We start from the raw sequence: 12,796 nt of genomic DNA on the forward strand, positions 1-12,796 counted from the left end.
GGCCACACCTGCTAGGGTGATGAGCAGTGGTGAGTATTGCAAGCTCCGGGATGTCCCAAGTGATGTAACGAGAGCAGTGCCTTAATATCTCACCAACCACCAGCCACCCCCACCCACCCACCCACACACAAACACGAGTAACCACCAAGGCTGCTCTCATTACATCACATGGGACAGCCCAGAGCCCTGCCAGAATATTGACCACACAGTGACATCCAGAGAGGCAAGTTTAACGCGACTATGTACCATTTGTCTTTCTGCTTTACATTATTTGTTGCTGATCTTTCTTACACTACGATGACCATAGTTCAGAATGACTTCATTGACTGTGGGGTTGCTGAGATCATGAATATAGAAATTCCCTTTGTGAATGCTTACCACTGGGTGCCAGGAACCTTTACTTGTTGCAACAGCTTTACACAGAGTCACATCCAGGGAACTAACTGCTGTGGGACTGCATCACACGTGGACCTGGCCGAATAAGGGAAACGATGGGGAAAGGAAGAGGGTAGTTCCCTTTGCCAAAGAGCTGGTTAGGTTTGCAGAACAATTTGAGAGTTCAAGGGGGATATTTCCTCCTCCCCCACAATGCAAAAACCATAAATGTGTCTGTTTATAGCAGCAGCATTGGTTCATTGAACAAAGAGTGCACCACACAGGCAGGCAGAGACTGCCGACGATGGCAACCCCTAGGGTTTAGTGTCAGTGTTCAGGGAGGGTGGGATGGATCGCTCGACAGTGCTTTCCCTCTGACGTGGAACGGCATCTACACACTTCACTAGAAGAATAACTCTACTGAACTTTGACATACTGCTTGAAAAGGTTGAAGGTATAAATGACAGCCCCCAAACTCTCATTATTGATCAGCAGCAACCCACAAATCAGATTCCCACGGCTTAACAAGTCATTTGCTTCTTGCTTCTCACCACAGTCTAGTTCTATTATGACAACAACCCAAATTGCTGGCACTATTATAACTAGTCCCAGCCCGTAGATCATGGATAAAACGTTAGCGTTGAGGACGACCATGAGATTACTGGATTGTTGTAAAACCCCTTCTGGTTCACTGATGTACTTCACCAGCTCTGGCCTGTGTGACTCCAGGCCCACCAATGCGGTCAGCTTTTAACTGCTCTCTGAAAAACTCACTCAGTTTGAGGTGAGAGGGGAAAAGATTTAAAAAGGGATCCGAGGGGTAATTTCTTCACGTAGAGGATGGTGAGTATATGGAACAAGTTGCCAGAGGAAGTGGTTGAGGCAGCTACAATAACACCATTTAAAAGACAGCTTCTATCCCGCTGTTGTAAGACTATTGAACGGTCTCCTAGTACAATAAAATGGACTCTTGACCTCACTATCTACCTCGTTATGACCTTGCACCTTATTGTCTGCCTGCACTGCACTTGCTCTGTAACTGTAACACTTTATTCTGCATTCTGTTATTGTTTTCCCTTGTACTACCTCAGTGTACGGTTGAAATGAAAATGATCTGTATGGATGACATGCAAAGCAAAGCTTTTCCACAGTACTTTGATATGTGACAATAATAAACCAATTTAGTTTGGACAGGTACATGGATAGGAAAGGTTTAGAGGGACATGGGCCAAATGGGAATCTTAGTCAGCATGGACAGGTTGGGCCGAAGGGCCTGTTTCTGTGCTGTATGACTCAATGACTCTACGAGTGCAATTAGTGTTAAGTAATATGCATTGGCCTTGCCAACAGCTCCCACAGTTTATGAATAAATTAAAGAGACACACTTCTCAGCGAGAACAGAGCCAAGGTGCTATTAGCTCCCTCCTGCCTGCTGAACCCACCCCAAGGAGGAGAATCACAAGGTCAGCACAGAATACCAGAATCCTGAGACAACCTTCCCAATTTCCCCACTCTCCGGCTGCTTGGGATTTAGTTTGGTTACTTCTCTCCCAGGAGATTCCACACTTCTGCTAGGAAGTGTGTACACTGCTGAGCAAGACAGCCCAACTGAGGGGATGGGTCAGGAGACCCTCATCTTGGAGCTTCTCATTTGGTCTATTTTCCTGGGCACATTTCTTCAGTAAGTCACTATGCGTTCATAGCATGGACAGGAGCCATTCTGCTCATCCAATCTCTACCACGTCTACGGAGGAGCAATCCAACTAGTCCCACTCTCCCACCCTCGTTCCTTAAAATAACAAGGGGCATTTCCGTGCACAGCTAGTAGCAGTTGCCCATGCAGCTTGGGTGATCCGGGTTCAATCCTGACCTCCGGCACTGTGTGGAGTTTACATATTCTCCGTGACCGCGTGGGTTTCCTCTGGGCATTCCAGCTTCCTCCCACATCCCAAAGACATGCTGGTAGGTTATTTGGCCACTGTAAATTGCCTCTAGTGTGGGTTAATGGCAAAAACAATCAAAGAGAGTTGATGGGCATGCGACAGAGAATAGGTCACAGAGAAACAAGAGGGGGAGCGGTACTGATGGGATTGCTCTGTTGGGAGCTGGCATGGACCCAATGGCCCAAAAGGCCTCCTTTTGTGCTATAATGAGTATTAAAATTAAAAAGGCCATTCAGCCCATCATTTCCACGTCAACTCTCTGAAAGGGTTCAATTGGTTCCACTCCGCTGCTCTTTCCACATGTGCTACAAGGCAGGAATAGGTGATTCAGCCCCTTGTTTCTGCTCTGCCATTCAATAAAATCACTGCTGACCCTTCACCTCATCGCCACTTTGCTGCACAAACTCCATACCCCTCATTCCTGTAATATTTGAAAAAAAAATCGCATCTCGAATATGCTCAGCAACTGATCCCCCACATCCCTCGGGTAGAGGATTCCAACCATTCACCAACCTCTGGAGCTCTGCCCTGAATGACGTGCTCTTTATTTTGAGACTGTAAACCTTCCACTGGTTCAAGACACCCCAGCCAGGAAAAATATCATCTCCATATCTACCTCGACAAACTGCAATCAATCTGATGAACCTTTGCTGAACTCCTTCTATTCAAGTATATTCTTTCTTAGACAGAGAGACCAGACCCGTACACAATATTCCAGGGGCAGTTTCACCAGGGCGTCATGCAACTGCAGCAGCAAGACCTCACCACCTATGTCGATAAATCCCCTTGCCCTTCCAAACTGCTTGGTGAATTTAATTATCATCTTCAGTAACACCCAGGTCCCTTTGCAGATTATTACTTTAAGTCACTAAAAAGCCTTGGGAAGGAAGGGTGGCCCAGATCTTGATTAGCTGACAGACAATACAGTAAAAGGGCAAGTCCACATAACCACGAGATCCTGATGGCGAGTTACCTCAAGGTCAGTAGGTCCACCATCATTTGCTTGCTGACTGCAAAATCCAGGCTAATATCCACATTCAGCTGAGGCATTGCAAACCATTAACAACTCAGAGCAAGAAGTCCCCAAGAACCCTGTGATAGTATGCAGCTCGACATCCAATATACCAGGCATACACGGCACTTTCCATGCCAATGTTTCTATTCCCCGTGAACCCTCTCCAAACCTACTTTCTCCTCTCCCTCCTGTGTTTACCTAGCTTCCTTTGAGACCCCTCCCTGCTGTTCCTCAGTTCCACATTCCCCCGTCCCACCCTGGGGTGAGGAAGGTTCACTATTCCATATCTAATGTCTTTGGGCACTATATTAAGTCCTTTAGCTTTGTTCCTTCTATAGTGGAAACTATAGAACTATAGGTGTATCAAGCTTTCTGAATTTCAAAGACCCTCAGAGTAACCTTATAGTAAGACGACAGGTTCCCTGTCTGTTCAATCTCTTCTGGTGGGCACATTCTGATAGCATCTTTGCAGTTGCTTTTTGCACATCTTCCAGCTCCCTTTTGTCATACAGAAACTAGAAACACACACAGTATTCTAAGTGAAGTCTAAGCTGTATTTTAAATGTTTGTGTACACAAACTTGCACAAAATCCATTCTGCTTTTCTATTCTATTCCTCTAGCGTGTACCCAAATGGTTTTCTCTTTGGTTGTCGTACGTGACGAAGAGACATCCTGTTTGTCAGTTTAATTAACACATGCTAATGCTTCAAAGTAAACATTCAACCGCTTTTCAACAGAAACAAATTAGTTTTTAAACAAAGTGAAATCCAGGGGTCGATGGTTGAAGATTAACAGTCACGTACCAGGGGCAGATTATTCTGAAAGCAAAGCAGAAAATACCCTAGCCCAGTAACCCTGCCCATACACCTCACCCCACCCAGCCTTGCTCATCAAGATAGTACACTGAGCCTGCATCAAATCTTGGTGGACGATGCAAATACTGGAGACTGTTTAAAGGGAAACTAGATAAACACAGGAGGGGGAAAGGAATAGATGCTGGCAGAGGGAAAGGGTGAATGGAGTCTCACACAGAGCATTAACACAGCAGATTTCAAGTGTTATAACCAATGTAGTATTATTAACAAAACAAGTTTGTAACACCTTAGACAGTAGTGTGTTAACCCAAGAAGCAAAATTGATTGCTACACTCATGCAAGTAAAGACTAGCAAACATCGTTAAAATAAAACCTCAACTAGATTACACCTATAGCTAATGAGGCAAGCAAAAAGCCACTGCAAGGTGTAAAAAATTCAGTACACATAGAACAAACTTACCTTATACTTAAGGAACACCAGCCACACTTGCTCGAATTTTTTTTTGTGTTCCTGTTGATGAGAACGTGGATAGTTGAGAACGTGGAAAGCAATGCACAGAAGATAGACGCTTGCTAACTGAAAGCAGCAAAATGCTAACAGGGCCAGAACACTGGATGCAGGAGGACATTTCCCACTGGGACACATAGAACAGGAGTCGTAGTCTCTGGTTCAAGGCAAGAGGTTTAGGACTGAGCTAAGCAGATATTTCTTTAGAGGTGTACCTGTGGGATTCTATCGCAGAAAGCCTACAACCATCAGGTTCTTGAACCAACCTGCACAACCCTAACCCTACCTCAGCAACAGAACACTATGAACCACCCTTACACTACTATGGACTTGCCTCTGATTGTGCAAAAACAAGACATTTGTACAAAAGAGTATTTTTCCCTCCCTCTTCTCGTATGTATAATTTATATTCTGTGTATTGTCTGTACCTAGGTGCCTGTGATGCTGCTGAAAGTTTTTCATTGTACCTGTACCTCACCGTACTTGTGCACATGACAATAAACTCGACTTGAGGTCAAGTTGCCAAATACGCTTAATAAGGAGCTCAATTTCCAGATGCAAAAGGAATCGAGGGTTATGAGGGAGTGGGAACATAATACTGAGATAAATGATCAGCCACGATCATATTGAATGGTGGAGCAAACTCAAAGAGCTGAATGGCCTACTCTTGCTCTTACGAATGGGATCAGACAAGAACAGCAATGTGCATCTGCTTCACTCCATGTAACATCAGCAGCAGCCAAGCTCATATATAATTCTTGGGGAGTTCAGCATGGAACTTGGGAATGAAAACACCAAGTTTTCTTTCCTATTCTCAGGAGCTCCTGAGACAGAAGATACAACAGTGGCCACCCGAGTAGTGCAAGGATAAACTGTCCAATTAAAAGAGGGTTCCATAATAACAGGGCTTGAAAGAAATTTTGGAAATAATGAATAGAAGAGTTTTGAATGCTCAATGTCATCAGACTCCTTCATTATGGTGTCAATGCAACCATGGACAATCTGCTGGAAAAACTCAGCAGGTTGAGCAGCATCTGTGGGAGGAAAGGAAATGTTGACATTTCGGGTTGGGACCCTGCATCACGACCGGTTCTGACCCGAAATGTCGACAATTCCTTTCCTCCCACAGATGCTGCTCAACCAACAGTTCTTCCAGCAGATTATGCGTTGCTCCAGATTCCAGCATGTGCTGTCTCGTGTCTCCATGGACGAGACAGTTATTGCAAAATGTAATGCAGCAAGGGAACTTCAATTTATTCTAAAACCAAAGGCAAAACCTGCAGCCCAGCAACATTATAATTCTGCCTCAAGAACCAAGTGGCACAATTAGTGCTGCCTTCTCATGTGCACTGAACCCAAGATGCTGCCCCATAGAAGTGTACCCCTGGGTTTATAGTAGGCTGCTCTCAGCATTATACTTTAAATCAGCAATGATGCTGTAAGGTTCCCTCCGCATTAAACCCGAGCCTGATTAAAGCAGGATGCTCTCTCCTCAAAACCCAGGGATAAGGCAAAATGCTGCTCTCATTAAACACTAACCCAGGGTTATGGTAGGGCACTGTCTTCATCATACGTTAACCCACCAATGATGGTCAGGTGCCCTCCTCATTACCATAATCCCAAGGGTTGAAGTTTTAAATGCTCACCCATTAAACATTAACTCAGGATTTATGGTCAAGTACTCACACTGAACCAATCCAGGCTTCATGAAGGGGTACTGTCGACATGGAGCTTTAATCCAGGAATTGTGGCAGGCTGCTCTCTCCACGTCCCCAGCGTGTATGAAAGGGTGTTTTCCCCATAATTTTAATTCAGGGATTAGAGAAGGGTGCTCTCCCCAATAAACTTCACCCATGTATTTTCAGTTGCCCGCACCATTAACATTTTACCCAGAGATTATAGTAGGGCACTAAACCCATGACACATTAATCCAGGGATTATGGTTGGGCACTATCCCCAACACATTAATCCAGAGATGATGGTAGGGATCTCTTCCTATTAAACTTTAACCTAGGGTTTATAGTACAGTGCTGCCATCATTACAGTAGGGCGCCGTCCACATTAAACCAGAACTACTGATTAAGGTAGAGAGCTCCAAACCACTTGAACCCAGAGATTATGAGAGAGTGTTTCCCCCTTTACATATTAACCCAGGGTTTATGGCTGTGAGCTCTATCCATTATACTTCAACCCAGTGATTTTCAGGTGTTCACTCTTTAAATATTACAACAGGGATTAGGGAAGGGCGCCCATGATTCTCTAACCTAGGGATTATGGCAAATTGTTGATCCCATTAAACTTTAACCCAGGGATTATAGCGTGATGCTCTCTCCCCATGGATTATTCTCCCCATTAGACATTAATTCTATCTTCATGGTAGAATGCTCACCTTCAGTCCTAGGGTTATGGTGGGGCACTGACCCCATTAAACTTTAACCCAGGTCTGTTCCCCAATAAATTTTAAACTCTGAAATCTAGGCCTCCTGGTAGTGTGCCCTCTGCATGTCACTTTGCTCCGGGGTCCTCAAACCATTAAACTCTGGGTGAATACAAGGGGACTCTTAACCATGAAACACTAATCCAGGAATTACAACCCTAGGATTATGGTGGGGAGCTCTCCCATTAAACATTAACCCAGGGATTATAGTATGGTGTCCTTCCCACTACACTTTAGCTCAGAGTTTAATGGTAGTGCAGTTTCTCCCTGCCTAGGAATGAGAATTGTGTCCTGGAATTCCCACAAAGGAAGAGTAAAGGTTTTGTGTAATTTTCAAACGATACCTCGAGCTTTGATGCTTTGTATCCCTCATGCTTCCCTGCAAACAGAAAGAATTCAATTTTTACATGTCTTTTCATTAGAACTTACACACCAAGCATTTACAACACAACATTTTGATGCCTGTCATTTCAGAGAAATAAACACCAGATATTTTAACCGATACAACCTCCCTGTCACCTACTATAATTCATCCTGTTCATGCTCCAGCACCCCCAAGCATAGAGAGGAAAGACCATTCAGCCCATTTTTACCCACCCAATCTCCCATCAAACAAAAAGCCAAAGCTACAGTTCTGTGGCCCACCCCTACCACACAGCAGATCCCTGAACGCGACTCTTTTTCCTGCAGACAGCCTGCCCAAATTGACTGTGCTTTGGAAAAAGTACAACTTTGCATCCACCCTAAATTATTCTGAACACATTCTTCTGCTCCTTGCCTTCACCTGGTTCCGCCTGAAGCAACTCTTAGTTAATTTCCTCTACAACGTAAACATCCATACAGAGGAAGGTGTTTGCATTTACATAGAACTCTTTCTAATCTCAGGATGTCCCAGGGCCATTTTCTTGTTAGGGTGTAATCACTGCTTTCACGTGAGAATTGTGACACCCATGCTTCCGACACAGCGATAACTAACCAAATAATCTGTTTCAGTGCTGTTGGTTAAGGGATCAACATTGGCCAAGACACTGGGTAGAAATTCCTAGCTCCTCTGGCACCATCTGAGGTGGTTTAACATCTTACCAGAAAGACAGCACCCAAAAACACTGCAGCACTTTGTTGGTACTTCACTCATTGCTCTGCTCTGGTCCCTGGTGTGAAGTTCAAACCTTTGATTCAGACAAGAATGCTTCCCACAGAATCACAGCACTCCAAGAACCTTTCCCTGCTAAAATGACATAGGGTACATGGAAATGACCCACAGTGCTGGAAGGTTGAGTTTGCTCAAAGTCCAGCACTGGTCATACACTGGGATCTGGTGATGCCTTGCTTTGGGAATGCAAATGCTCAAAGATAGTTGTCCAACATTTTGCTAGTGAATGCAGTCACAATTTGCAGACACAAACAAACTCAGTCACAGCAAAGAGCTGAAATACAGCAAATTGCTGGAGATTGAAGAGCAGCCCCTAAATTTAATGAGCAGAAAGGGTAGAGAGAAAAGCTGAGGGGATTGGGGCAGCTTTAGGCCCTTTGTGTAAACCTCCTTTGTCACCTGTGGTACCTACAGTAGTATGGAAGTGATTTAACTAGGTTTGAACAGATCCAAGAATTGAGAGCAGACCTAACTCTCCAGGAAAGTCCACAGAAACAAAAGAGTTAGAGACAATTCTTCTGCAGGTAAAATGCAGAAAGTTATTGATGGGGGAGATAATGTTAATTTTCTCACAATATCTGGGTGTCACTGATAAGGCCAGCATTCAATGCTCATCCCTAATTGCCAATAGCGGTAGTGCCAAGCTGCCTCTCTGGACTGCTGCAGTCCATGCTGATAGTGTTATTAGGGACAGGGTTCCAGATTGTGGACTCAGAGAAGTTGAAGGACCAGGAATATATTTCAGTCAGGATGGAGCCTGACTGGGAGGAGAACCTGCAGGGGATAGGGCTTCCATGCGCCTGCTGCCGCCTTGTTTGAAGATGCTATTGAAACCTTGCTGCACACTACAAGTTGAGCAAAACCTCCGCTAACTCGGCCAGGTGAGTGGTTAACAACATACTAAATTTATACAGATTATGGGATGGTCAAATTTAGACTTTGTTTATCTACATAGTGCCAGCAACCACATTTTGACAGACCACATCTCAACAAACAGTTGAGAGCTTCAAGTTCCTTGCTTTAAACATGACCTGTCCTGGTCCAATCACGTGGACCCTATGGCCAAGAAAGCTCACCAGTGCCTCTACTTCCTCAAAAGGCTAAGAAAATTCAGCATGTCCCCATTGACCCTCACCAATTTTTAATAGATGCACCATAGAAAGCATCCTATCGGGATGTATCACAGCTTGGTACAGCAACTGCTCTGACCAAGACCGCAAGAAACTGCAGAGAGTTGTGGACACAGCTTAGTCCATCATGAAAACCAGCCTTCCCTCCATGGACTCTGTCTACACTTCGCTGCCTCAGAAAAGTAGCCAGCATAATCAAAGATCTCACCCATCCCAGACATTCTCTTTTCTCCCCCTTCCATCTGGCAGAAGATACAAAAGGTTGAAAACATGCAACACCAGGCTCAAGGGCAAATGCTATCTCACTGTTAGAAGACTACTGAATGGATCTCTTGTACATTAAAGATGAACTCTTGCCCTCACAATCTACCTCGTCATGGCCCTTGCACCTCGTTATCTACCTGCACTGCATTTTTTCTTATATTCTACATTCTGTTACTGCTTTGCCATTGTACTACCTCAATGTACTTATGTTTTGTATGGCTTGCAAAACTACAGATTTCACTGTATCTCAGCACACGTGACAATAATAAACCAATTCCAATCCCTCACCGACTTCAGACCAATCTGGGACACCTTGGGGTTGTGAAAGGTATTATAAAGAATTACTTAACAAGACAGCTTAGCAGGTTACTCTTCCTGCAGTAGAGGAACCAAGGACATCATAAGCAAATCCAGAGAAAAAACCTCTACACAAATGTATTTATACAGAATATCGTAAGACTGTGGAAGCAATAGAACTGAACATAAACAAAAAAGCTGAGACAAAAGAGACTGCAGATGCTGGAATCTGGAGCAACAAACAATCTGCCAGAGGAACCCTGTGGGTCGTTAGGAGTTTGAGTCACCAAAGACTCTTGCAAATTTCTACAGCTGTACGGTGGAGAGCATTCTGACTGGTTGCATCACCGCCTGGTATGGAGGCTCCAATGTGCAGGATCACATGAACACAACCTCGTTATTCCCCTTTTCCACTGTTTTTGCAACTTATAGTAATTTTTAATGTCTTTATGTCTTGCACTGTACTGCTGCCGCAAAACAACACATTTCACAACATACGTCAGTGATAATAAACCTGATTCTGAGAAGCAGGGACTGAGGGGGCGGGGGGTGTGGGTGTTGAACGAGGACTGGTAGATTGAGCCAGGTAGGGGAGGGATGGAGTTGGGAGACAGGTAGATGATAGATGAAAGCAAACGAAAAATGTATCCAGGAGGGGAGTGGAGAAAGCTGCTGGAGGGTGATAAGCAGGAACACAAAGGCTACCAGTGCTGGAACCTGCTTCAGTCCTAATGCGGGGTTTTGGCCTGAAACATTGACAATTCCTCTTCCCCCACAGATGCTGCTCAACCCGCTGAGTTCTTCCAGCAGATTGTTGCTCCAGATTCCAGCATCTACAGTCTGTGTCTCCAGTGCTGGAATCTGATAAGTTAGGAAGGTAATAATGGGATCAAATAGGTGAAATGTAATGATTCCCATTATCACCTTCCTTACTCCAACAGTCTTTGTAACTCGCCCTTTGTAATATACTCACTTTTTTGCTTCACCAGGAAATCCTTGAGGTCCTTCTCTTCAGTTGGCATGTGGATCGAGGACAAAAGGCTAAACACATTTTGTTGGTAAACAGGGAGTACAGCCTACACAAGGAGGACAGCAAAATGATCAAGTTGTAATGGTTGAAGTGAGTAGACTGGAACGGAGCAAGGTACTAGGTGTAAAAACTTACCCCCTTAGCCCTATGAATAACTTTTGATATGTTATCAGCAGTGGAGGCCATGGTGTAGTAACGAACATCAGCATACTTCAAATACCCCTGATAACAGGAGATCAGGGATGAGGCATCTCTTTCCACATGAAGCAAGTGTTTCACAAGTGACTGGAAGGCAAGAGAGTCATAAAAGTTGCAGATAAAATTTGAAGTTTGAGACAATTGAATCTTAAGCTACCTGTGCCCAATAGACCTTTCATTTATATAGTGCCTGCTACATTGTAAGATATCCCAGGTCACTTCACAAAGGGTGGGGAGAAATGGGGGACAAATATCATTTACTGCCAAAGGTAATATCATTCCTATTATTTGCAACAACTTGCATTTGTGTAGCATCTTTAATGCAGCAATATGCACAAGGTATTTCATAGGAGCCTTAATAAACTAAATTCCAGACAAAGTCATATAAGATGATAACATTGCAGATGATCAAAGACTGTAAATCAGAGGTAGGGCCTCTTCAGGAGAAACAGAAGTTTAGGGAGGAAATTCTGGAGCTTAGGGCCCAGGGACTGGAAGACACAGCCACCTCTGGTGAAGCAATGGAAATCAGGGCACACAGGAGTCCAGAGCAAGAGGCGTGCAGAGAGAGGTGTTAGGCCTGGAGGAGGCTACTGAAACAGGTAGAGGGGAGGATTGGTTGGCTTTGAAAACGAGGACTGGTGTCTCAAAATTCACCACCTGGAAAGATTGATGTGCAGTGTCGTAAATCCTCAGTGTACACAGTTTGACTAACATATGTGAACAAGGACGGTTCCCAACAGGGAACACAATTCATCGCTTCTCTAACCTCAACCGCTCCCCACTCTTAAATTTAGGTCAGGTCTCTTGCAGAAAAAAGCAAACCCAACCCAATGTTTATACCTGCCTGCCTCCACCCCAACCACCAAAGCCATCTCACACACATCTCGACAACAAACACCAAGTTCCTGGGCGGCAACAGCTCAGGCCCAACACATTGATGCAATTACAAAGAAGGCATGCCAGTGGCTTTACTTCATTAGGAGTTTGAGGAGATTCCATGCATCACCAAAGACTCTTGCAAATTTCTACAGATGTACGGTGGAGAGCATTCTGACTGGTTGCATCACTGTCTGGTACAGAGGTTCCAATGTGCAGGATCGAAAGAGGCTGCAGAGGGTTGTAGACTCAGCCAGCTCCATCACGGGCACAACCTCCCCACCATCGAGGACATCTTCAAGAAGCAGTGCCTCAAGAAGGCGGCATCCATCATTAAGGACCCTCACCATCTGGGGCATCGCCATCTCTTCTCGTTACTACCATCGGGGCGGAGGTACAGGAGCCTGAAGACCCACACTCAACGATTCAGGAACAGCTTCTTCCCCTCCACCATCAGATTTCTGAATGGTCCATGAACACTACCTCAATATTCCTCTTTTGCACTACTTATTTTAGTAAGTTATAGTAATTTTTAAGTCTTTATGTCTTGCACTGTACTGCTGCCACAAAACAACAAATTTCACAACATAGTATCACAGCTGCAGAAAGGAAAGAGGGATCATCTAGTGAGTCAGGGAGGAGCTATCACTCTGTTGAGAGTATTCTATAGATTCTCCCCCACCCCCCCCCCCCCCCCCCCCCCCACCAATAGCAACAGAGACACTGAGGAAAAGAATGGGAGGCAGATTTT

At 44.6% G+C, this 12,796-nt stretch overlaps 1 protein-coding gene across 1 annotated transcript in view; it reads right to left on the reverse strand.

Annotated features, from left to right (window-relative positions):
• noc4l (nucleolar complex associated 4 homolog) overlaps window positions 1-12,796 on the reverse strand; it is a 40,745-nt gene that overhangs the window by 10,177 nt on the left and 17,772 nt on the right. Inside the window, exons 5-8 of the mRNA XM_052032024.1 lie at window positions 11,104-11,253; window positions 10,912-11,014; window positions 7,439-7,473; window positions 4,610-4,660 (exon numbers count right to left, since the gene is read on the reverse strand). Coding sequence (XP_051887984.1) covers window positions 4,610-4,660; window positions 7,439-7,473; window positions 10,912-11,014; window positions 11,104-11,253 — 339 coding nt within the window. The remainder of the gene's footprint in view (window positions 1-4,609; window positions 4,661-7,438; window positions 7,474-10,911; window positions 11,015-11,103; window positions 11,254-12,796) is intronic.

This window comes from Pristis pectinata, chromosome 17 (assembly GCF_009764475.1).
Source record: "Pristis pectinata isolate sPriPec2 chromosome 17, sPriPec2.1.pri, whole genome shotgun sequence".
Taxonomy (NCBI): domain Eukaryota; kingdom Metazoa; phylum Chordata; class Chondrichthyes; order Rhinopristiformes; family Pristidae; genus Pristis; species Pristis pectinata.